The sequence below is a fragment of the Hesperophylax consimilis genome, chromosome 15, assembly GCF_061612785.1.
Source record: "Hesperophylax consimilis isolate HC1 chromosome 15, BYU_Hcon_1.0, whole genome shotgun sequence".
NCBI lineage: Eukaryota > Metazoa > Arthropoda > Insecta > Trichoptera > Limnephilidae > Hesperophylax > Hesperophylax consimilis.
In genome coordinates, this window is record NC_142850.1 from 34814769 (window position 1) to 34842586 (window position 27818).

A 27818-nucleotide genomic window follows, 5' to 3' on the forward strand; every position below is an offset into this window, starting at 1 on the left:
TTGATAAAAGGGTTGATAAATATATGAAGTTTATTTGTCTATTCTTATATTGATTAATTTTCTTTAAATGGTGGTGTAAAAAATATTTTTTATTAAATGGTGGTATAAAAAAGTGTGTGTTTTAAATACACTCTTTGAATTTAGATTTTATTTTCTTGATTGAATGAATAAATGAATGAAATGGAATCTAGAAAGAAGTAAGTAGTAGTCTAGTAAGAAAAAATAAAACATAATATGGAAAAGAAAAAAAAATATATTTAAGGAAAATATAAAACAAAATATATGTTTTTCATACATGCAAACGTACATACATACACATATATAGATGCTCAGATATATATACATGTACATACATACATAGACATACATACATGCATATATAATTACATTCATACACATCTATATATGAACACACACAAACGTAATATGTATTCACATATATACATAAATATGCAGATACATGGTTAATTTTATTATACCATATATATGTGTATTATAGTTATAAAATAATGTTTATTTTTCGGAATAACTTTATTGAGTAAAACCTCAAATTGTAATATTTAAATATTGAAGACAATATTAGTGATTTCTAAACGAAAATCTGAAACAGAAAAATCAGAAAAGGAAACGGTCACATCTGGGACTCGAACCCAGGACCCTTGTCTTTCCGGGACAGTGCTCTACCAACTGAGCTAATGGGACCCTATTCCCCTCGGTCACTTTTATCTGTATCATAGTTCGAATAAGAACTACTAACATTGTCTTCATTTTTTTTATAAAATAATGTTTTCTACCGGTTGATTTTTTCCCATGGGTCGGTAAGCAATCGACATAAACTGAATGCTGCAAGACCCTGCCCAGAAAATTAAGTTCACTATAGTAAGGTAACGGTCTGCAGCTCGGTTCATGGCGGAACTTTTCTGCGCAGGTCATACAGTATTTGGTTTATGTCGATTGATTACCGACCCGTTTGACGACGGGCTTGGATAAAAACAACAGGTTTTGTGAAAATATGTGTAATAATAATTTATTGTTACCATAATTAATTATGAAAAATTTTAAACATTTACGTGACACCATGGGAAGATTGAATTTATCTCGATAACATCAGAAGTTACCATTTAAATCTGTTTTTCTTCTCGCTTCATAACTAAAAGAATGAATATCCAATCAGCGACTCCTTAATATATTCAAAAAAGATGTAAAAATGTTTATTTGTGGGTTTTGTTGTAAGTTTGTAGTACTCAAAATATATGTTTTTTTATGATAGTGAATAGTTCTGCTATGTTGCATTTTGCGTTGATGCGTGACAGCTGTTTCGCCCTTCGAAGATATGACCAAACTTTGGCTTCGGAGGCTTTAACATAAGGCTGTCGTGCAATAATCAACCTAACAGAATTTAATTTTATTAGAATTACTTTTGAATGTTATGCCAGTGTAAAAATTAGTTTAGGATAAATTTTTAGATTGAAATATGAGATCGACAAAAATGACGTTAAAAACAAATCTCAATGGCCGAGTGGTTAGTGGCATTGTGCCGGTAAGACAAATCCTGAGTTCGATTACCAGTTGCGACTATTACCCTTTTTCTATGTCTTGATCCGTTTCTTATTTATCCTTTAGGTTAAATTAACACTGTCGGGTGTACGTTTACATCGAAATTAGAGTAAAAAATAATAAAAATGATTATCTCCATTTTAATGTGAAAGTGTCGTACTATATTTTCATAAGTTATATAAGTTTTCGTGGCCATTGTATACACGCCCTCGCTTATAGTACCGTCTATGTTTTAAAATACCACCATTGTTTGCTGTGTTTGCCATTGAAAACACCGGCCGCATGATCATGATACACGCAAAAAATATATAAACGGAAGCGTGTATTTAGAATAGTAGACATTTCTCGTTTGATCACAAGTCACAAGGCTGCTGATGTCTGCTGTTTATCCCATACATAACAGGTATGTTATTATGCAGATCGCGGTGACGCAAGCCTGCGAGCGGGGCCCATCTGTGACTGGGTGCTGGTCACCGGTCACCGGTCACTGCTAGTCAAGATGGAAAACACAGGTGATGTGTTACACTGGACCTAGAACATTTTCTTCTAGGGGAGCGTTCAGTGGTTAAGGCATATGTCATATTTAGGGGGATTCAATGACGCTTGAAGATTGACTCTCTGCAGTTGATCCCCGGGACAGTTGATCCCTCGCACACTTGATCCCCTAAAGGATTATGTTTGTTTTGTTAAGCTTCTTACTTGGCCGTATAAAATAAGTACATATGCTTCTGTCTGCAGGCAACTTAAATGGAAATCCACTTCCAAATATTTTGCTAACAATAATGCCGTGTCCTCGAAGGAGTATGCAGAGAGGATATATCGCAGAATTACAAAATACGACATATTTATACGTGCAGTAGGCCTAGGGAAAATACGGGATCAAATATCGCAGGGATCAACTGCCAGGGGATTAAAAGTCGGGTAACCATTTGGGAATGCAGTGTGGAGTGTCTTTTCCAAAAATGAAGGAGTGAATGTTTTGGTATTATGTCTGTTATCTTGTGTTGGAGTTTTCTAACCCTTGTGAAATGCTAGCATCAGTCCTCTACTATTCTATCATCGAATAATTATAATCGTCGCCGTTTAGGACAACTTCGTATTATTTTATCAGCCGGTGGTAAACAAATTTCAATGGAGCTAATTGAAGGCTTTTTAAGATTTGTTTTTCAGGAAATTCATAAGGTATTCTTATTATTTGCTCCTCTTCAACACTTTAAGGTTTGTTAATATTCCTCATCCAAATGTTTATTGACAATATGCATACAATACATACAATATGAGTTATTTGACATGAATTTAACAATTACTCAAAAGCAGAAAAGCTGTTTTGGTGACCCTTTAAAAAGTCTCCAACATGAAATTCTGCAGCTATTTTGTCTGAAAATTAATTACAAGTCAACGGAACTGTATCGACTGTGTTTAAATGCGCTAAACATATATTTTTGCTAACAATAATGCTGTAGCTCCGAAGGAGTGTGCAGAGAGTTAATACCGCAGAAAAACAAAAGACGACAGAAAATACTGGATCAAGTGTCGCAGGGATCAACTGCCCGGAGATCAACTTTCGGGGGATCAACGGTCGGAATTTCAAAAGTCGGGACACCATTTGTGGATGCTGTGTGGAGGGTTTTTTTAAAGAATAAGCCTTTAAGCCATATTTTTTGGGAATGTAATTATTCAGTAGTTTCAGATATAATAGTTATCAAAGAACGATATAAAAAAGTAATTTATGCTGATTAAGCTATTTTTAATACTAAAATCTAAATTTGTGCGTTTCCAAAAAACCTTGCTTAAATTTACTCAACCCCCAAATTATTGAAAATTTCAAATAGAATTGCAATATTTTTCATCAAAATTTTGTAAAACAAACAACAACATTCATATAAACTTCAAGATTTTTAGTTAGTTACGCGAATCCGTAAATATTCGTTTGTATAGTCAAATGTAAAGTTTACATTTTGTGGGTTTAACGGTTTTTACCAAACCGCAGTTGATATTAAAAGTTCGCACCGTAATTCCAATCCTGAGCTTTGGCTTTTTGAAATATATTTATTTTATTGTTAAAAAATCAGATGATTTTTACATCGTTTGTTTTTCAGAAAAAATGTTAAGTAGGTATTTACATTTGAGTGAAGCTGGGTAGGAGGGGTACCAAATTAATAATAGTTACGACAGTCCATAAATTTGTCGCTTATTTAATGCCTTTTTAAATAATGATGGGAATGTCAGATATCGTTTGGAGTAGGGATTAGGGATTATTATGAATTTCACGTTCAAATGCGAAGCCTTCTAATAACTAAATACAACTCGATGACCTGTATTTCGCCGAACAGCCTGAGCCAATAACTAATAAGTTATGGGACGTTTAGGTACCTAATCATATTAATATCAGCGAGCATGACACACACTGACTGTGTGACTAGTGAAGTTATTGCTCGGTACTTAGCCGGTTTCCTCGTCACGTGGTATTATTGCTCTGTTTCAACTGTACACAATGCCGAAGGTCCTAGGCCAAAATGACGTTAGTGACATTTTAGCGAAAATTAGTTTATTATAATCATGTTTATAAACTGCCAAAATACACTGGCGTTATTCTCGTCCAATCCCGAGATTTTTGTAGATGTTCTTTAGTTGTTTTGCTGTCCGAATTTAGAGAAATAAACCACTGAATACATGTAATATTTCTATGTTCAAAGTGGTGATATAACTATAATAATACAATTATTTCAACCGATCTCAGTAAATTCACTGATTTTGATAACTGTTACTCATTAATTTTTAATGTATTTGTAATATTTTTGTGCCAGTAAATAATGTTTCCATATTATTATTCTACTCGAGCGATATGGCAAGTTTGCAAAAGCGTTTTGAGCGATCGCTTGTCGTATTGTTAAAAGTATGTGATAAACGGAGAAATCTCGGTGGATTCATTGGCTTTAAACCGCAGTGGACAGGTCATATGTTTCCGTATTAATATTTTGAGGAATGATATTAATTAGATAATATGGTAAATGCATGTATATACAACCAATCAGTCGAGTGATATTTTTAATCAAATTTGTGGGACAGGCAAAAGGCGTTAGTGATTTAAAAACTTAATTATTTGCCTGTTGTTCTACTGGCTCGGTAACGGTACGAAATCGACAAAAACATTAGACTGGCGCAGAAAGGTAAAGTTAACTACGTTTTGCAGAACAGCCATTGTGGGATTTTTCTGCGCAGGGTCTCCGGTTTTCGTCGATTTCGTACTATCAAACCCTTTATTTTTAAGAATTACATGAACACAAAATTGACGATGAAAAAAAATAAAATCTACCAGAATATTAACCAAAATTCAAAATAAAATATCAAACTTTTTATTTTTATTTTGACTATCCTGAAAATTATCAAAATGTCATTTACTCCCTTTTGGCTTAGGACCCTCGATATATTATGCTGCGTATAAAACTGGACAGAATTATGGGAAAGGAACGAAGCAACCGCAAACGGCGCTAAATGCCGTTTGCCATTACTTTGTTCCTTAATTCATTTCTTCCTGTTTATACGGACCCTATTACACCCTTCGAGGACGTAGCTTGTAAAAATAAAATTATGTGACGCATTATTAATACTTTATTCTGCATTAACTATCCCTTTCCTCAGCACGGGAAGAAGGGAAGGGAATGGTTGGGATGCTTAATCTGAATATGGTATAGGTATTTCTTTATCAGATATTAATGAAACGCAGGTGTCATTAATGAGGGGTCATTCTGTTTTGTTTACATATTAGGCACTTCGGAGCGGCAGAACAAATTGCCGCTTCAGGCTGTCGCGCAGAAAAGCCTCACAATGGACTGCGCCGTAAACAAGTTACCTTACTTTCAGACTACTTTTCTGCGCGGCGGCCTGGATTGGCGCGTCGTACCGCCGCGCCGCTCCGAAGTGTACGTGTGGCATTGCCTATGACATATTATTTTGTATTAGCCGATAGACGTGTGTAGTTGAGCTAGTCTATTCTGAGGATGACTCATCCTTAAACCCATCTTGGGCAAATAAAAATTAAACGGGTTTTTTCACACTTGAATTTAAATAAATTAATTAAAATATTTGCATCTCTTTCTGGAGAGAAAACTAACGTTCGTATCGCCATAATAGAAACTTTGATCGCAATGGTTTCAGTTACACCTAAGGGTAAATGTAACGTACGTCATAATCTGCTCGTTCATAGATGGCGATAATTTAATTATTTTAGAGAAAAAAACACTTTGCGAGTTATGCTTTACAATATTACGATGAATTGTTTGTTTACGCCCGTACTTGATATGAATAGGAATTAATAATTTGGTACGTATAACCACGGGTGAGCAATAACCCACACAAATCTATTCAGAAATCTAGGGAAATTAGGAAAATAAAAAATTTTGGCATATTATTACTGCCGCTCGTGTACGTCGAGTTTCACGCACGTGCACCAATGATCTATGCTGGTAGCTCCGCAGAGCAGGCTCCATTAAAATACCTGTAGAACAGACTCAGCATGCCCACATTGCGTCTGTGCATTAGAGATGGCAATTGGTCCGTTAACAATGGATTGTCAATCAGACGGACCGCCTTCCTTTACACAGAATCAAGTAGGTTTTATTGTGGGGTTATTGACATTTGTTGATATTGTGAAATTTTATATAGTTGTCACTGCTCTTTAAATTTTGTTTATTATTATTTTATCTCTGCTAGGTGCGCCGAGGAATGTTTCTGATATTAATTAATACAGAAACAACTGGTTCCCTCTAGATTTATTTGCTTTTCAAATCGTTAATTTACGTATATTTGATCAAAACAAATCTTCCGATAAACATGTTCCATAAATGCAGGGGTGCTGAAATAGATGATCAATAATAATTAGTTAACAAATTAATTAATCATATTCGTAGATTAATTAGTTATTGTATTTTTATTGAATTATCAAACGTCATGACTCATGATGTTTTAACGCCCTGGGAGGGCGTCAATGATTATCAATGATTTAATGATGATGTCTAATGATGGCAAGTATGTCCGAATTACGAATGGAGTGATCCGAAATGTATTTATTTATTTGTTAGAAACAAACAGCTTATATAATACAATGATCTATACATATGAAGTTAAGCCAAAAGTTCCATATGCTAAATTTGCTTAGAGATATGAGTTTTATTATGTCTATAAACTAATTAGTAGGCGCTCTTGAGGTTATTTTTTTACGAAAACGGCGTAATATAAATTAGCCAAATATTATTATTATTAAAGGGGAATATGGGAGAAGGATAGGAGATACTTATGATAAGGGTAGGATATTTTTTATCATTTTTATTTATTTATTTAACGCCCAGAGGGCTTCTACATGGTTGGTAGTATAATTTTAATTTGACAGATACTTTGAAACATAAAAAATAAGAATAAAATTACATTTGATAAAAGCTATGCAACAAGTCATACAAACACAAGAAACAACATATTAATACAATGCTGATGTAACATCAATTTGGGAAGCTAGAATGGGTACCGTCCACAGACATAGGAATTAATAGACGAGAAGATAATGGCGAGGGGTAAAATCAACTGTTGAAGAACGAAGGGCGTAAGGCTGACTGTGATTCGTCAATAAATCAATCTGACAGTAAATAGGCATCTCGCATTATAATATCACTATTTACTTCTTAAAAGTAAAACGTGCTTTTGAATGAATAGACATTTTTACATGGGAGCGCAAATTACTCGCCACGTTATGAACAAATTTGCGAAGTCCAAATTCGGCAAAAAAATTCGGTTGTATTTTCAGAGTCGAATATTTCGTTTACGTATTTAATTAAGACACTTTTATAAATGTTCATAATTTACTTCCCAGCAACCAACCAGCTTTGTGTTTCGCGTCCAGACGTTTCTCGATGTGATAGTATAATATGTTTCTAAAACTGATCTATATTATACGATGTGAATATGCTTAAAATAAAGTAAAATAATGCTTATATATGGAATGTAATACGACAATTTATTATATTATATTATTCAACAATACTCTATACCTGTGAATAGTTCATATTAACTTGCTCCGTAGTAAAGTGTATTTTAAAAACTATAACGCTCAAATTAAAAGTTACTCGGAGTGTTACGTGTTCGTACTACAAAGTTCTAAAATATTTTTTTATAATATCCGAGTTATTTAAAGTTCCTTCCGAATTAAATCAGCAAAACTATAAACAATAAAATTTGCTTTACGCGGGTAGTACGAAAAAAACATTAATTCAAGATGCATTGCCGAGTGTGCTCAGAAACTCTACGTACTGACGAGTTAAAATTCACGTGTGCCGCATGCAAAGGCGCATTTCATTTGGCTTGCGGAGGTATTATTGAGAACACATATCGTCGACTTAATCAAGAACGGCGATCTCAACAAGTTTGCAAGCATTGCAATTCAGCCAAGCCCGGCGCTGCTAGCCCGTTGCAGACAATCAGTGATACTGAACCTTTGGAGCAGATTAAAAAAGTTACGGATATTAGTTCAGCGCTCGCCGCTCAGACACCGACAAATCTTAAAGATATTCAAGATCTAGTCATGAACAAGACGTCCAATCTGGAAAAAACACAAAATGATATTCTAGATCAGAATAACAAAATACTTGAAAGTATTCAATTTATGAGTTCTCAATATGAGGATTTCATGGCTAGAATCCGTGACATCGAACTAAAAAATGATGAACTCACTAAAAAGAACTCAACCCTGGAAGCTAGGATTTATGTCTTGGAAAAATGTGTGGACATGCAGGAAAGGGAACTCAAAGCGAACAACATAGAAATAAGAGGCATCCCAGAAATCAAAGGAGAAAATCTGCAAGACGTTTTTTTCAATATCTGCAAAACAACAAAGTCCTCCACTGATACAAAGGACATTGATGCCATTCATCGCGCAGCAAAAAAAAACAACAAGAGTCATCCGAGAGAAATCATTGTTAAATTCAAAACGAACATAGCAAGAGAAAACCTGTTAACAGACGTAAAAACTTTCAACAAAAACAAACAGAATCCAGAAGACAAATTGAACACCTCAAACATCGGTATAGCTGGTTCCTGCTCGCCGATCTTCATTTCAGAACAACTAACATTTCGCGGTAAACAGCTGTGGTACAAGACACGAACAGCGGCGAAGGAGAAACAATATCGCTTTTTTTGGATTAAACGGGGGCAAATGTATCTTCGTAAAAACGAGGGAACTAATGCCATTGTTATCTCAGACGAAAGCAAATTGGCTGCGCTTTGATAATTTTGAATTAATGGCTATTCTTTCGAGGTATGTCTTGACCCGTGCATTTATGTCTCGCTCTATATTTCTCCATACTTGTTTCATTTCCTACCCTTCTGGTATTCATTTGTTATGTATGTTATGCAGTTCCTGCTACCTTATTTTTATTATTATTATTTTTTTGTCTTCTTGCTATCTCTTTCATAGTACTATATCTAATTACATTATTTACACTATATTATTATATATTACTCATATTTGTATAATTTACTACCGTTTTCTAATTCATTTGATATCAAGCAATTCTTGCTACCATTTTGTTTTTACTTCTTGCTATCTCATTAATAGTACTACATCTAACTACAACATTTATACTATATTATTTATATTAAGCACATTTACCATTTTAACTACATTTGGAATCGCATTTAATTATATATTACTCGGGAACCAACTTCTATACAACACACAACCAACACATACTTATGATTCAATTAAATTATGATACCGGAAATGATTCCGGCATAGATCTTAACATGAATGTCATTGATGATATGAACAATCTAAATAACTATAAATGGTGTGCTTACGGCGTTAAAATTATACACCAAAATATAAGAAGCATTTCTAATATTGACGATTTCTTAATTTTTCTGGATCAATTCAATTACCAATTCGACGTTATTATTTTATCGGAATGCTGGCTTAGTAAAGATTACACCTCAAAAGTTATTCACAATTACTCTGAACACCACACAAACATATATCTTAATAAGTCTAGCGGGATCGTTGTATACATCAGAGACGGACTTCAATCTCAAGTTGATGAAATTTTCTTATCACAAGCCAACTGCCTGAAAATTGTATTGAATAATAATCTATGTATTTTTGCAATATACAGATCACCCTCTTTTCAAAATATTGACACTTTTCTGAATTCACTCCAATCAATTATCAACAGCTCAAAAAATATAGAACGGCAAATAATTATAGGCGACCTCAACATCAATACAATTACCGAATACCACCGCCAATCCAACGATTACCTATGTTTGCTAACTGAAAATGGGTTCATTCAGACAATTATTAGCCCTACTCGTGAGCAGGGCATGAGTAAATCTTGTCTTGACCACATCAACGTCAAAAAAATTAACCATGTTGACTCATTTGTCATTCACTCTACAATCTCAGATCACTATACAACAGCACTCTGCCTTAAAAACAAACCTCCTAATCCTGCTAAAATTAAACATGTTGCAAGAATAAACTATAATAACTTAATTGAAGACTTGAGCTCAGAAAACTGGCAAAATGTTCTAGACCAAACTGATGCCGACTCATCGATGAATGAATTTATCACTAAATTACATTCATATATTTCAAAACATACAAGCAATAAACTCATACCACATAAACAAATAAAACTTACGCCATGGATCACCCCTGGCCTTATCAAATCAATTAACATTAGGAACCAACTTCATAAAAAGGCAAATAGGTGCCCTGAAAATATTTTAGTACAAGCTCATTACAAAAATTATAGGAACTTTTGCAAAAAACTAATAAAATCGGCCAAAGAAAATTATTATAAAAAAATAATTTACGAAAATAACTGTACTCCAAAACGTTTATGGGAAGCATTTCGCAATATAACTAAAACAAAAATAAATAAATCTTCCGATATTAAATCACTGAACATCAATAACGCGAACACCTCAGACCCAAAAACCATTGCGAATTTTGCCAATAATTATTTCACGTCAGTGGGAGTCACACTTGCGAAAAAAATTCTCAACAATCTTAATACAACAGAATCCGATCTCGCTAAGTTAAAAATCTCTAATTTCGGTCATAAATTAGACAAAATCCAAACAACTTCTAACGAAGTCATAAATATAATTGACGAACTCAAGTCATCGAATGCTTGTGGTCCTGACAACGTTTCATCAATTCTGCTAAAAATTACTAAATCCTTCATAGCAACTCCAATCGCGTATATTTCTAATCTAAGCTTCAATTCAGGAAAATTTCCAAATCATTTAAAACACTCTATTGTTATACTGCTTCGCAAAAATGGAGATAAATCGCAGATACACAATTACCGGCCAATTTCTTTGCTCAATTCAATCTCGAAAATTATTGAGAAAATTGTAAAGAATCGTCTAAGTCATTACCTTGAAAAAAACAATATCCTTTCCAATAGACAGTATGGCTTCAGACCAGGATTGAGCACTGAAAATGCCATTACAAACCTGACGAAAATCATCTCCAACAATATAGATAGAGGAAGAAAATGCATTGCGCTCTTCTTGGATCTAGCCAAAGCGTTCGATACTATCTCACACAAAATTCTCTTGAAAAAACTACAGCGCATCGGCATTCAGGGTCAGCTACTTAAGTGGTTAGGTAGTTATATAGAAAATAGGAGCCAAAGAGTGAATATTAACGATACTCTAAGCGATCCGGCTGATATAAACTTTGGTGTACCTCAAGGAAGCACTCTAGGACCACTTTTATTCAATATCTATATAAATGAATTATGTAACAGTTCATTTGCCGATCATATTATCACCTTTGCCGATGACACAGTATTATTATTTGAAGGCAAAAATTGGAATGAAGTTCATAGTAATGCAGAAATTGGTATTAACAAGGTAAAACAATGGCTAGATAATAATCTTCTCACTCTCAATACTGACAAAACTAAATTCATTTGCTTCAGTGCAACTCAAGCGGGACAACCAAGAGAAACTCAAAGAATTATTATACACCATTGCAATGACCCAAACACTTGCAATTGCAATACCTTAGAGTATGTGGATAGCATAAAATATCTAGGAATTATTGTAGACAAGAATCTGAGATGGAATGAACATATCTATTCAATCTCCACAAAGGTCAGAAAACTCACGCATCTTTTCATGGCGATTAGAAATATTCTATGCGCAAAAGATCTAAAACTAATGTACTATGCCATGTGCAACTCTTTACTTGAATATGCATCTTTAGGATGGGGAGGATGTACCAAATCAATTCTGGACCCCTTAGCCAAAGCACAGAAATCACTACTAAGGGTCATACTTAAAAAACCATTTAGATACCCCAGTAATGATTTATTCAAAGAGATAGGAGTTCTGGATGTGAGGCAACTATTTATAAGAAAAGTTATATTATACACACAAAAATATCGTCACCTCTTCCCCTCCGTAGAACATTATCACAACACCCGACATGCAGGGAGGAATCCAATAGTTCCACTTGCTACTATGACATCCCTTGCTCAAAGACAATATTCTTACCTAGGTCCAAAAATGTTCAACCTTATACCCGGTTCTTGGAAATTGAAAAGTGGAAGCGTCCTGCGTAAATTAGTCAATGATTGGATTCTAAACTTAGGGAGAGTCGAAAGTGAACGTATGCTGTATAACTGTTAAACAAAATCACCAAATCAACTGTTAAACAAAATCACCAAACTTCTGATGTTTTTCAACCTAAGATTTATGGTTATGCGCCCCTGAAGCCTGTCTGCTCATTAGGTACATCACTACTGTAAAGCGTATCACATTTGTACGTCGCACACTAACTCTGTGTGAAACTTGGTACCTACTACGGTAATGATTTATAATAAATACATAACACAATATGGCGTACGAAGTAATGCACCAATTTCACCAAAGTAGCACTAAATCAGGTACTATGTATTTATATTCATAGTTTATGTTCCATAGTTTATATTTCTATCTATATATATAGTTATTGTTTTTACATTTTAGCAGTAGTTCAAGAAATGAGCGCGGTATATATTCGTATTGCCGTATAATATAATTTGTTCTGAATTCATGTTTTAATTCAGTGAAAACAATCATGCACATAATTTATTACACATTCTAGTTACAACGCTTACCTCATACTCTGTAAATTTTAATATTTTATGTTACCAGGTTAATTCGGTAAATCCGATTATAATATATGCTACCAGATTAATTTTATCTACTTCTCACAAAACAATGTATGTGTACTTATATTTATTATATACATTTTCTTTATTACACAACTTAGTTTCAGAGAAAAATGAAACTTTTTTTTTTTGGTTTTTGTTATGTAATTATGTACATTTCAGTAATAATATGAACTAAACATGTCAATTTGTCTGTCCTAGAACGGGAAACTTTCCTAGTTGGACAGGCAAAGCATCCAATATGTAATATGTACTTTCTTTTGATAAATAAATAAATAAATAAATAAATAAATAAATAAATAAATTGGGTTTATTCTCTTTTTCACGTCTATTTTTACAAGTTTTCATAGTACAAGTCAACATTTTGCCGTGTTATTTCGTAAAATGAACCGATGATGCCTCGACCATAGTTCGCACAAGAACGATGACGTCACGTTTTCAAATTTCACTTGAGGCCATACGCGAGCACAGCCGGCTCCAATGGAACCGGTATGGGGAGTGGGGATAATACGCTTTTAATAATAAGTCCAATCATTACTTCAGTATGGAATCATTGGGTGGGGAGGTGCATATGAAAAATTTTTAAGCTCTGTTAAAGTGGTACAAAAACTAATTATCAAAGTAATTTTGAAAAAAAAAACAACTTTCTCTTCAGCATCATTGTTCAAAATTTTCGAAGTACCAAAAATTGAAGACCTCTATAAAAAAGATGCAATATTACAAATATATAAAGAAACTGTAGTAAAAAAACTTAAATTTAACTCATCCTTAAGGCATAATTTTAACATCCAAATTCCTCTATTTTCAACACAACAAATGCACAATAACTACATTTACAAAGGCATAAGATATTTTAATAGTCTTCCCGAAGAAGTGAAAAAAATACCAGATTTTATTTTATTCAAAAAGAAGGTCAAATTTATCTTTAAAAATAATTAATATCACCTATCAAATGTTATAACTTCAATTCATGTTACAACCAAAATTAACATCACAATCCTCTTTTAAGTTTATATTTATTGTACTGTAATAATGTTAATTACTGATATAAACATGAAATAATTGTCAAATAACTCCTACGCCAAGCTCAAGAGCTAGCACTCTTCATTGGAGTAGAAATTCAACAACATATGTTTTACACTATTACTTATTATTACCTAATTTTATGTACAATGTAACAATGTTATAAGTTAAACAATAAATAAAAATAAAAAATAAAAAAAATCACTTAGGGCAGGTCTACTAATATTCATATGTCTATGGTACCGTCGCACCAGATACCATTCATTGGATGGTTTTCTTTCTTTGAAACTAAAATAAAAATAAATAAACAACCAGCACTCCTGTGATAGGTCTACCCAAGTGGTTTGCTACGTTTTGAAACTCAGTAGGGGCGCCTAGGTTCATGTGGTAAGGTTTCTTTAGGTCTTGGTGGCGGATGCGTTTGCCCAATAGCTGTTTGAGGGAGACCCTTTGACCCTTACTCCGCAGTCACTCTTGGACACACTGACACCCAGGTTCCTACCCATCCCTGAATCCCTATTCCTTCCCAGAACTTCCTTTACTTAGAAAGACCCTAAACACAGCATCCCCAAACATGACATAGACCTTGAGAGAAATTATCCCTTTGATCCTTGCAACGCAGTAGGAGAAACGGATTTATTCGTCACTCCTGGTCACTCTGACCCCCAGATTCCTACCCACCTCTCATACCTTTTCCTTCCCAGAACTTCCTTCCTTTACTTAGAAAGACCCTTCACACAGCATCCAAAACATGACATAGGCCCTGAGGGAAATTATTTTCCTTGTGGCCTCCTGTACGGAGTTTGTAAAAAGAATAATAACGCCCGTTGTTCCCAACTTTTAGAACGCTCAATCTCAGGCTCCGATCAGCCGAGTGATTTGTTCAGTAACGTTCGATTCGCCTGTTTCCAAACATCTTTACTGTTGATTATCTTAAGTGGCCCCGCCCACTTTCATAGACAATAAAATCACATCAAAATAAAAACTTTCAATTCATTCCAATTTTGAATGGTGGTCTTACACCAGGGTGATACTGAGAGTATCTTCCACTCTGGACCGTGCCGCAAATAGACTGTGTATTATTTTAATCTAGCTGACGTTAACCCGGCGTTGCTGGGGGTTTAGACTTTTCTGTGGGCCCTTTTAAGATATACAATTCCTTATTATTTTGATATATCTCATAAGGTTTAGCCAGCGTTAGCAATGTAAACGCCCGAAAATATTTTTTTTGCAACATGATAACAAAACGTCGAATTTTCTATAAATATAACATGCATTTATTATATACATAAACCTTCCGGAAGAAATTCTCTAAATGATCTAAAATATTTGATTTTCGTATTTTGAAAGTATACCTATTATGTTATATTATAATTATTTCGTACCTACCTAATCGTAATTTTGCTCCAATCGTTATGATATCGTTGAAATGTCATCTATTCGGTGACCGGATAACTCAAAATGACAATTCAACACACCTATAAAAAGGGTTTCATCACTTTTAATGACTTTATATCACCTTTTAAATGTGTGTTGAATTGTCATTTTGAGGAGTTATCTTGGAACCCACCTATTCGAATTTTATTAAAACTTGAATTTCCTATTCATGTTTATTGTGTCAACGCTTTGAGATCCAAGGATCAGTTTCAAACACATGAATTTAATATGGTTCGCGATTTCAAATTACGCTCGAGTTTAGGCGCGACACATCCAAATTTGAACGTACAGTTATTTTGTTAGTTATTGTGGCCGCATTTCTCATTTTATGCACTGAATAGCAGCAATTCAAATGGCGTCTCACATCACTAATTTGTCACTCCTACTAGTGAAGACAACCGGTGACGAGCTTCCGCCAGATTTAGTTAAATTACCGCTTTTCTCCTCGAGCACTTCGCTCCAAACTTAGCTCTCTGCTGACATCTGTGGAAAAGTAGCGAATCTACCTCGAATTCTGAAAAAGGTGTGCGTCCGTGCTAGACTGAATGTCGTTTGAAATAATATTTATTTTCATCTTTTATTCTACAGAGTTTTTTTCGTACAATAATTATACGGGCGTTACTATCATTTTTTATGTCCATTAACAACTACACAAATGAATTATGTTGAAATTAAGAAGTAAATTTTCAAGATTTTTTCTGAAGATTATTTTCATTTCAGACGCGTTTTTCTTGCGGAACTGAATATATTTGGCGAGGCTATTCATCAATAGATGTCGCTGATTTGTTTTCTCTGGTCATCTGTTATTTTTGTACAGTTGTTCCAGAGCAGTTCAGAGTTCAGAAGTTTAGCACCCAGTGCAGTGATTTTTTTACTGAAACATTTGCATTATATACTATAATGTAATGGGCCTTATTATTAAAAGGGTTTCGAACTTAACACAACCGATAAATAACCATTAACGTAGGGTAAATAGTTGTTTATCAGTTATGTTACATTTTAAACGTAATTAATTAGTTTTACTCTTATTAGTAAGGGGAATAATATATCATACAATTCTCAATGGCATCGTCAATATTAAAAAGAAGAGCAGAACAAGCGGATTAGAAGGAAAATAATAAGATAAGATAATAAAATAAAAATCGCATTGAGTAAGATCAAGAAAGGGAAGCTTAGAGGGTTTGGCCATGTAGAGCGAATGAACGCAGAAAGGAGTGTGAGGAGAATATATGACGGGAATGTGAATGGCAGAAGAAGTCGGGGACACATGTGGAAGACATGACAGTTAGTTAAAATAAAATAGTAACAGAAACGTGAAAATAACGATTTTGCCATTTAAACTAAATTGTCGAGTCCAATAATAACAAGCATAATTTAAAAAAAAAATGCCATTTCTCTTGTGGGTCCGTCTGTGATTATAACTCTGGTTTAATAAACTTGGATTTGTTTTTAATTTTGGTGTCATTTTCAAAATTGGCACTGATTTGTCAATGAACTTGTATTTGTTTTTAATTTAAGTAATTGTCAATGCACTGATTTGTCAATAATTCCGACAGTAATTCGCGCCTTTTCCGTGATTTTTCACGGGTTACTAGCTCATTATAAAGTTAGAAAATGAAAATAAAAATACCAAACCATTATTCCTACAATTAAGTTATTGTTTCTTTGGTTTTCGAACTAGAGAAGTTATGGTGGGAGATTCTTCTTGTATCCAGAAAAATGTCAGTTACTTTGCCAGTCGATTCTAGTATTCACGTCTTCCTGAGAACATCCTCGACCTCTTCCATCTACTACCACGTCATATAATAATAATAAATTCTTTATTCCAGGATGTGGGGAGGTTAGTGCAATCCCACACATCCCATAGAGGATATAAGTACAGATAGTATTTACATATAGTAAAATAAATAAAAAGAGATTAAAAAATTAAATTGAAAAAGAAATTAAATTAAAGCAGAGAAGCACGGGAATCCATCGTATCTTTCTCCAATGGTCTTCAATGCTCGATCCTGAAGTCAGACGGGATTCTATGATAAGAATGTTTCTGGAATGGTTTATCCTTTCCTTCAGTCCTGCAATCCTGATTCTTAACAGAGCTGTAAATCCTGGAACTCGCCCTTCTGTTAACATCGAGGAGGCACTGCAGTGCCTGGGGAGTCCGAACATCAATCGGTAAGCGTTGTTATATTGCACCCGAAGCCTTTCCATTGTTCTTTTCTTGAAATTAGCCCAGAGCTCGCATGTGTACAGGGTGGTGCAAAAGACTAAGAAGAGCGTCCTTTTCACTCGTGGACTACATAGCCGAAATCTTCTACTGATTATATAATAAACATATTCCCCTAAAGCACTTTCCCTCATCTATCGGCCATTACCTCACGTTATATTCTGTCACCACCGCCCACATCAATAACTCCCAATAATCCCGTAAGGTTAAACTTTCATTCCGTTATTTTAGTAATATCCGCCCTGGGCCACATTGGAAACTTTCCCGCTGTTTTCCCCCGTGGAAAGTTCGCAGTTATTTACGGGCACCGTCCTCCGGCGGGCCGCGTCAAGATGTATAAAATATTATAAACCTTAATGTGGCGCAAATAAAAATGGACGAAAATTTGGGAATAAGCCGCCGCTGGCTTTCCCCCGGGCGTCGTAGGGTACTCGAACTGTCTGGTCACCCCCTTCCCCTGCAGATTCCATCGCCACCCTCCTCCTGTATAGTGTTGCCATCATACATTTTATAGTAGCCGGCCATTAGTAAAGCTCGCCCCACACGCAACTGACGGATAGACTTTATGTTCTTTCATTTAAAAACTTCAGATTTGATGCCTTTTCGTTTAAAAATTTCAGATTTTATGTTCTTTCATTTAAATTTTCTAATTTTATGTTCTTCGGCTGAATTTTAAAGGGTAAACTTAAACGAATTCATAATCTGCTCTTTTATAGATGGCGGTAATCAAATTATTTCACTTAAAGACATGTTTTTCGAGTTACGCTTTAAAATATTAAGACCAATTAATATTGTATTTGTTTGCCTTTCTTGAAATAATTGAATTTCTTCATCATATGAACAGTTTTTGTAAATCTAACCTGAATGCACGGTGGGCCGAAACCGGTTGGCGTGTGCATACATAAAAAAGAGGAAAATGGTCAAAACGGAGAAAAATGACTTGCTAATTTATTAAGAATCTCTTTAAATTAATGGTAATTTTTATTATAACGGGATTGCAGGCCTTCCGAATGATTTAACAGGTTTCCTGATAAAAATTTAGTAAATTAAGAATACATTATCATGATGTCGCGCCTGGCATATTATTAGCCTTGATAATATATAACATGACGAAATGCAAAAATATTCGGGTTTTCATGAACACGTGTTCCGTGTTTTTAACCCGAATAACAATAATTAAAGAGATTTTAATAAATTACCAATAGTCATTTTTCTCAGTGTACAGTGTGCACTTACATAATAATTATTGTTATTTCAATGAAAATTACGAAAAATCCTCCCCGTTTTTCCAAGAATACGTTAATAGAAGATCATCAGTGAGAAATTTAAAGGAAATCTTTTGGAAGAAGTGAAAGAGATTTGGCTTTGTTCTCGAAGATTTGCTCAAACTATGGACACGAATGAACTCATACAATGTTAGGACGGGTTGTTTCGGGAAAATTTGAATAATTCTTCGAATTTCAAAGTTAATTTTCAAGTTCTGTGAAAGTTATTTTCAAGTTTTGTTATTATTTCAATTCTGTCGAGTAACTGGCCTATATTTAAATAATAACATAACTTGAATAGGACATTCTCAGGACTCGCAAATTAACGTTGAAATTTGATAAATTGTTAAAATTCTATGAAACAACCCGCCCTTAGTGCTTTTATCTTCCCTACGTCGGGTTTTTGTTAATTAATTTTACCGCTTTATTAAATTTAAGGCCATAAATATTATTATTCTTATTACTGTGTTTTAGTTAGATTCATACATTTATTTGGTTTGGCGTATTTTAACCACTTCATGAGTAATTCAAATTTCAGAACTGAAACTACCAAGATATATATATACAATTTTAAGATTTTCTAATTTTGAGATACAATTCTGTGTAAAAAGTGTTTTTGTAAAGTACTTTGGTCCTCTCTTGGAATAGCATTAGGGAAATGTAGTTAGATCCGTAATGATGCACTAGCTGGTTACATTTGGTTCTATCTGCACATTTAGATTGAAACAGAAAAATATAAAGGTAGCAGGCACGTTGTGCGCCATTATAACCAAATTGAAAACCACTGTTGTAACAACTAAAATAATCAGTAAAACCACGTTGGGTGTCATTGAAACAATCTCAAATAATAACTCTAAATAAGCCACGTTTGGGCCGCCATTGTCAAGGCTGAAAAGAACCAACATCGGGAATTTGCTAAGATTGTAAGAATAAAAGAGAAAAGATATCCAATATTACATTTATTCCAACAACTTATAGAACAATAGAACTCTATTTAAACATTATTAGTTATATCACTGGGGGTGAGCGTCAATACGAAGTACTGAGCGCACAGACGGAATTTTTAAATTACATTGAAGTGTGATGACATAAAAATTATCTGACCTGACTTAACGTGTGAAGGGCGCTAAACTACGCATAAAACGTTGTTAAATTTAGAAAACAGTGCAATCCGATGACCAGTGTAATAATTCTACAAGCTGATGGCGTCATCGCTGCCCGTAAGATTGTCGACTGGAGTGTTCGCTCGTATCTCCCTCAAAACGTGTCGTCCCTTGCAGACTGCCCGAATAGTACTGAAGTTGGTGCTCCCGCAATTCTGTCTGGAGCTCTCTCTAGAAGTTGCCATAAAGCATGCGTCAAATAAACAACATGCCAGTTGTTATAGCCCAGCTACACTACTCGCGAAGTTGATCGAAGTTGACCGAATACGATAGTGTGGGCACGAACTTCGCTTCGCTTCGAGCATCTTCGCTTCGAGCATCTTCGCTTCGCTTCGCAAGACTTCCGATTGTTGTCGGTAAATGCGCCCGAGTCAAAGGACTCGAAGCGTCACGGCATAAATAAACCAATCACTGACTGGTTGGACTGAGTTACTCGCGAAGTACACGAGTGTGTGGGCACGCACTTCGAACTTCGTCGAGGACTTCGTCGAAGCGTCGAAGCGAGTAGTGTAGCGGCCGCTTTATAAAATTAGTGGCAGGGCAAAATTGAACTGCTACAATGCCCCCCTAGCCAAAATTGAACTGCTACAAGATATCTTCTAAAATGGTACTTGTACGTACTATTTGAAAATTTTTTTATTAAAAATATGTTAAAAATACTTGACACAAGATTCAACTTCTAAAATACAAAAGCCAAACCAATATGATTTGCGGTTGGTGTCGTAATAATGATTTAGATTTCCTGCTAATATACTTCTTTGATATCAATGGTCTGAATAATACACTACACGATGTTATATACGTAATCCTATTGTTGCGGTTGCCATACAAATACGATGTTTTTAATCCCATCCAAGCTGTTCTGGGAATGCTCCACGTGAGGGAGGTTAGTATGTTGTGCCTTTGGACGTCGAACACAAAGTGCTAAATATGTTCGCCCCCCTTCAAACGAAACCTTTCACGTTTTAGTTTGAAAGCCTTTTACGATGTATGTAGCTAAAGTCGGCCCTCATGACGGCATAGCTTAAGGTATCCACCGTACGCCAGTATGTTGTACATGATGGATGATTTAACCGTGTGGAAGCAAACCAGGATAAAATAAAGCCCATATAAGTGTGAAACATAATGTATTGTATCAACAAAACAATAACGGAAATTTGATATTGTAGCCAAAACACTCGAATGGTGAGCTCTTGCGTCTAGAAATTTACACAATCTAAACGTATGAAATTTCTAGGTCATCACACCTATTTTCAGCCTGCTAATTTAATTTCCACTGTGAGTTTTAACCATGTCGAAAAACAAAACGACAGGTAGCTATTTTTTATTTTATTTTTATTATTTTTTTTTTAGATTTTATTATTTTTCTATTTAACAATAAAATAAAAAAATCTTTTACTAAATAAAAAAAATAATAATAATAATAAAAATAGCTACCTGTCGTTTTGTTTTTTTTATTTAGTAAAAGATTATACATTTATAAAGACTATTTAAGAAATGTTTTGATTGCTCAACTAGGAGGATTCCCTTTTAGGACAGTCAAATTAGGATGAGTATTAACATTTTGATAAGTTGTTTCATAAGTATAGTATTAAAATAATAATGAAATAATAGGTAGGTATATGTACTTTTAACTGGTGCCTAAGCCCACTAACATATTTTGTATAAATATGAATAACAAAGAGAAGAAATAGAATAAAATAAAATATCCAATTAAACATAAGATTAACTGCTGCTTGGGTAGCATTCTAATTTAAAAGTACTGGGTAGGTACATATATACACATAATGATAAAGATTAGAACATGTATCTTTTACATGGTTTATTTTTTGTTGGAGTTTTTGTTTTTGTTTGTGTTTGATTTCATTTTTTGTGTATTAAAGTTCACTCTCCTTTCTACCTAATTGATGAAACCAATTAGTGGTCAATTTATGAAGAATTTGTGACAGTTTTTTATTTGAAAATATATTTTAATACATTTATCTATTTTTGGATTTTCTTGCATATCGTAAGTTCATTGAATTCACCTAATTTTATTATTTTTATTCATTTTTAGATCTCTTGTATTTCTTAAAAAATGATTTATTCAAATAATTTCTGTTTACTTCTATGAATTTGAAGACTCCCTTCATATGGGACGTGTGGAATTGCACTAACCTCTCCACATCCTGGAATAAAAATTATTATTATTATTTTTATCGATTGCTCATAATTATTATTATAGGTCACGTGTATCAAATTCCCTTAGTAGGTCAATTCACACATTTGATTTTGTAAATAATAATATTTGAGCAAATACATATATTGTGCTCATTCCTCTGTACCGAGAATTCAATCTGGGTTACAAATTAATATTATTGCAATATGTTGTGTTCGTTTCCATTATTCAAAGATTCAACGTTTATTTATTACTTCTACTCGGCAATAAAATATTAACCAAGAAAAACTTCGCCCAGTTGCCATTACTACCTACAAACAAATAATATGTATTGAAAATCTAGTGCACGTAGAAAATTGATCCTGTTAAAAACCGCGATAGTATGCCATTCTCCTGATAACATATTAGTCATTCAGAATATATCGAGAACCCGTGTTTCTTATTCTAATAAATATTATGACGGAATGCGACAATGTCAATATCAATTATTTTACAAGCAATAATTATTCGCCTGAAACACTCATCCACATTGAAAAATCTCCTGATAAAAGATACATGACGCCAACGGGACTCGAACCCGTGTCCCTTCGATTTCCGGTCGACAGCTCTGACTACTGAGCTATGGCGGCTTATCTCTTATCCGCGAAATAATTCAATATATACTAGTGTTTCATTCAACAATTACTGCTTGTTACATTTTTTCACCTGAAAACAACCAACTTTATTTTATATGTCATGTATCTTTTATCAGGAGATTTTTCAATGTGGATGAGTGTTTCAGGCGAATAATTATTGGTTGTAAAATAATTGTTACCCTTTGTGCTATGCATAAAAAATCTTGTCTTAAACATTAGTTTACCAAAAAAATAATAATGTCAATATCAGTATTTGAATGGGCACGTGTTCCGCTGCCCTCATAAAACATTCGCTTTTTACTGAACAGTCCCGTTTTTAAAAGGAAAATAAATATTTTTTAATAAATTAACATTATTTTTTATCGGAAAGTTTTCTCCGTGGAGGTTTGTGTTTTCGTAAAGCAAACATTACCCAAGCAAAAGGTAATCCTCGAGATCAATTGGGAAACAAGGACCTGATTTACGATTACACCTTTAACCCTATTGTAAATATGGGTGGAATACTAATATTTAACTTAGTGTTTGCTCAATTTTCTCCATATACGAACTGTGTTTGTTCTTTGTATTTTGTATATGAATTTAATATTCATGATATTCGTCAAAACTACATTGAAAAAGTTACAATCCATGTGCACTTAAACCTAGAAAAACTTTAAAAAATTGATCATTAATAAATCGCTAGAATGGATATCCTGGTCTCCAGGACCAATACGGCAAAGTATCCTAAGACATATTTATACATATCTGGGACCGAAGATCTAATCTAATGACTGTTGCTTTATTTGTTTCCCTACAGACACAAAAACTACTGGACCGATTTCGCTGATGATTTCATAGTTTGTTCTTATTAGTGTCAGGATTGTTTAGAGAGTTGTCTGTATGGTTGAAGAAGTCGGGGACGCCCGAGGAAGACTTAATTATCTCTGCACTAGAATGAGATACGTAGTCGATGTTATATGTCAAATATGATTTAAGATTTTCACGGCCAAAAGTATTTTTGTTATTTGTTTTTGGGGTAATAACACATCTGCCCTGATGATGGACACTGCAATGCTGTCCGAAACGTTGGCTAAAGAAGGAGTTAGCGCAACACGGCATAATACCCCAAAAACAAATAACAAAAAAAAAAAAAGATGTAATATGTTTTTATTTTTATTATACCAGTGTGGATTTCATGATAATACGTTAAGTGGGTGGTGGAAAAAGTTGGGGACACCCGAGGAAGAGAAGGCAAGATTAAATAAATCGAATACTTATTTGTGGTAAAATGTGGCGTAGGTGATGAAGATGAGTGAATAAAGTGGAATAATACTTTAAAAAGTTAACTTGTTCAATTCTTTAGAATTTTCTTAATTTTTAATTTTGTTTCCACCTTAAAAGTACTCCCAGTTTTCAGCTACACTAGAATTCACAATTTCTATAATTTACTATAACACCGAGCAACAACGGGTACACGTCAGCTAGTGAATATAAAAAAATCCCCCGGAAATAAACATGAAAATCCGCAAAACGGCGTACCTACGTTATTTTCTTAAATAAATCACTTTATTGATAAATTTTATTGTCTACCGGTTTCAGTACTTCCGTACAATCATCAGGATTTGACGGCCGGTATAGTCCAGTGGTAACGCATTGGACTGCCATTCCGAAGGTCGCGGGTTCGAACCCGGCGTGCGCAAATAAAATTTTATTTGATTAATTTGTGTTATTTCACAATTAATTAATAATTAATTTTATATATAATAATAATTTAAATAATATATAGTATATTTGCGGCACGTTCCAGAGTGGAAGATACTACCAGTATCGCCCTAATGTAAGACCACCATTCAGAATTGAAACGTTGCTCCAAATGGCTTTAGCCGTGTTTAGTGACTAGATCTGAATAGCCAGGTACTTCCCCACCTTCCTCTTTCCCCTCCCCACTTACCTTCAGCCTCACAACATCCCCCAATGTCTCACTGGCTCCAGACGGGAGCAGTTGGGACTCTTGTGAGGTATTCACTATAAAAAAAGGATAGTTAAATAATTTTAACTAAATCCAAGTATTTTCATTTCATTTATTTGAAATGTCAAGTCACAAATGTGTTTGCACGTTTGAAATTTTTTATTTTCTTATGTATTTTATATTTTACCCTTGTCGCGTATTTAATTTGCTAATCTTATTTTGAAGAAATGTGTTTTTTGTACATGTAGAAATGTGTTTAACCCATAAGGTAACCTTTGTAACTTTATTATTTTTTAATGATAAACAAATGTTTATGAGACAAGGTTTTTTATGCATAGCACAAAGGATAACAAATTATTATAAGCAATAATTAGTCGCTTGAAATATCCACACAAATTGAAAATATCTCCCGTGTAAAAATAAATGCCGCCGACGGGAATAGAACCTGGTAAATATAATAATAGCTCAGTGGTCTCAGAGCACCTAACCGGACATCAGAAGGTGCGGGTTCAATTCCCGTCGGCGACATTTATTTTTCCTCGGGAGATATTTGTAACTTTAGATATTTTATATATCAATACCATGTACTTGCTATACCTTTGTTACTATGTACAGAAAATTATAGTTAACACATTTTTATGGCTGCTCTAATGTCAGTTAAAATTACTCATAACTATTAATGACACACATAATAGATAGTTTAAAGAAAAACAATAGTAATTAATACACCACTCACGACTGAGCATAACGGAGCATTTGGTTCCTTAGAACAGGCAATTTATAAATATTCTTCATTTTTATTATTTCTTACACAATAATACGTACTTCTTATTTTGTAATTTGCTTTACAAATGTGTCTACGTAATAAATAAACATAAAATACAACTGCCTGTTTATATGCGGTACCATTAAAATGTTGCTTATGTATAGTTAGTCAAAATGTCATAATAAAATTATGAACCCTTGAACTTATTTAAGAAATAGGTTCAAGGGTTCTATTATTTTATATAACATACACATGTCTGTGTACATGCATGGGGTGCCATAAAAATTTTGATTATGGTTATATGTTAGGCAAAATGTCATAGTAAAATAATAGAACCCTTGAACCTGTTTCTAAAATACTAACAAAACATATTCGCGAGTGGCCGTGTTATATTTAGCTTTTCCGCATTACATCGGTTTGAGGTTTGACACCGAAGAGAAATTGGCTTTCACCAATATCACAAGGTTATATTGTCCTGCTGCAAGCTTCCGTCGTAGATCACGATTAGTTACTTTGATGTTCTTGAACATTTTTTATTTCCATTTTGTGCGATTCTCCGGATAAGTGTTGTAATATTGCTATTATTTGTAAACTGTCTCTTCTTGGTGGAATTTCATTGTGATAATATTTTTAGGCATGGTAACCTTTTATCCAATTGTTTACATTTTTCGGATCGGTGCAATCCCCTATGTATTGTTAACATTTTCGAAGTACATTGTACTTTTATATTTTACAATAAAACAAATTTTAAGAAAAATACTTTTGAAGGCGAAACATCTGTCGCGCGTTAAAATTTTAGTAACGTACCAGCGATGACTTTAGATATCTGAAGATGTGAGTTGCAGTAAGTAAAGGTAAATTCCAAAGTGGACAGAAGTTATGTAAGTGTTTTAAATCGTGATGGATAAGTTATGTTTTGAGATAGTATTTCAACCCACGCAATGTTCCCCAAGGAGAAAGCAGGATTGACTCGCACTTTTTACTACCAGACGTGATCCATTCCACCCGGAATTACACCGACACCATTAAATTTAACAAAATAAATAATATGTCAGAGTTAAGTTTCAAGGAAGACTTGTTTATGGCTTGGTAGTAGCACGAATGATTTTTTTTTTCTTTAATACTAATAAAAGGTTTTTTTTCTGTTTTCAGGTAGGCAATGGCTAACATTCTTGACGTCTTCAACAATTATGCTTTGTGGCAACAAGGTATGATACATTTATTAAATTTATTTTGATTTAGAGTGCATAACTCTGCTGTGAGCATATTTCATAAAATATTCCGTTCGGTATTATCTCTTATCTACATATTTTCAATCTGATTTATATACGCGAATCTGAAAACTAGGTTCTTACATTACGAATTCAGCTTATTTGGCAGTCTTATCTGGATTGTTTTCAGATTACATTTGAATTTGCTTCTCGAATATTCCTTGTATACAGCGTATCAGCACGTACCCGAATGATTTTAGCCAGAGATTATTGAGCTTATTTGGAGTAAAAAATGTGGATGTCATTGCACACATCGCCACTGAACATACTGCCACACGTCGCAACCGATCACGTGATACACGCCCTGTCTCGTCTGTGTGGTGCTGCTGGAACGAGATGGAATGCGTATCACGTGATGCGCTAGGCTGTACCCAGTGGCGACGTGTGATGGAAAAAATGTTTTTAATTGAAAAAAAATATCATTGGACATATAAATTTTACTTCAAATATGCTCAGGAATCGCTGGGTAAAGTATTTTGGGTACGTGCTACTGCTGATACACCCTGTATAGTAAAATTATAGTTATATGTTTTTCCTATTTCCGTAGCCGTATCTCTCAGTCAAGTTATTTCCCGCTAGTACCATAAAATCTGCTCCATATATATTATGAATGGAGTCTGACTGGAAGCTGCCGTCTGAAAACTCTGGAGACCTCGCGAAGGCTTGACCTCCATTTCTGGTTTCCCTAAACTTTGACTGAATGGAGATGTCGTAAATCTACAATCTCATGGGGCCAAATTTTGCGGGGCACATAAACCTATTCCGTAGACAAATAAAACCAATATTACAGATAAAAATAAATGGTATTACTGTTTTTAATAAAACTTTCAAAGTCATGTTGAAACGCCAAAATAGTTCGTAGGCTGATTAAAAATAGCATTTCTTCATATAAGTGATGTTTACAAAGTTATTGTTTAATTTTAAATTTAAAAAATAGCATTATTTATCGAATCTAAGATAGTTTAGGTAGGTATCTATTACTAATTCAGTGGTATGTACTCTCAGTATGCTCAGCCTTGGTGTAAGAACACCATTCAGAATTGAATTCATCTTGAAATGGCTTTATCCGTGTTTGGTAACCAAATCTGAATCTACATCCTTAGCATCACAACATAACCCAAATGGGGATTCTCATACTCTTCAGCCTTACAACGTACC

General features: G+C 34.1%; 1 protein-coding gene across 8 annotated transcripts in view; it reads left to right on the forward strand.

The window, feature by feature from the left end:
- Nucleotides 1-27818, forward strand: part of ens (MAP7 domain containing protein ensconsin) — a 380882-nt gene that overhangs the window by 99432 nt on the left and 253632 nt on the right. Inside the window, exon 2 of one of the 8 annotated variants that reach the window (XM_089640514.1) lies at nt 26542-26597. The exons of the other annotated variants lie outside the window; for them this stretch is intronic. Within the exon in view, the coding sequence (XP_089496640.1) occupies nt 26549-26597 (49 nt within the window). The 5' untranslated portion in view covers nt 26542-26548. The remainder of the gene's footprint in view (nt 1-26541; nt 26598-27818) is intronic. 8 annotated transcript variants of the gene reach the window in all.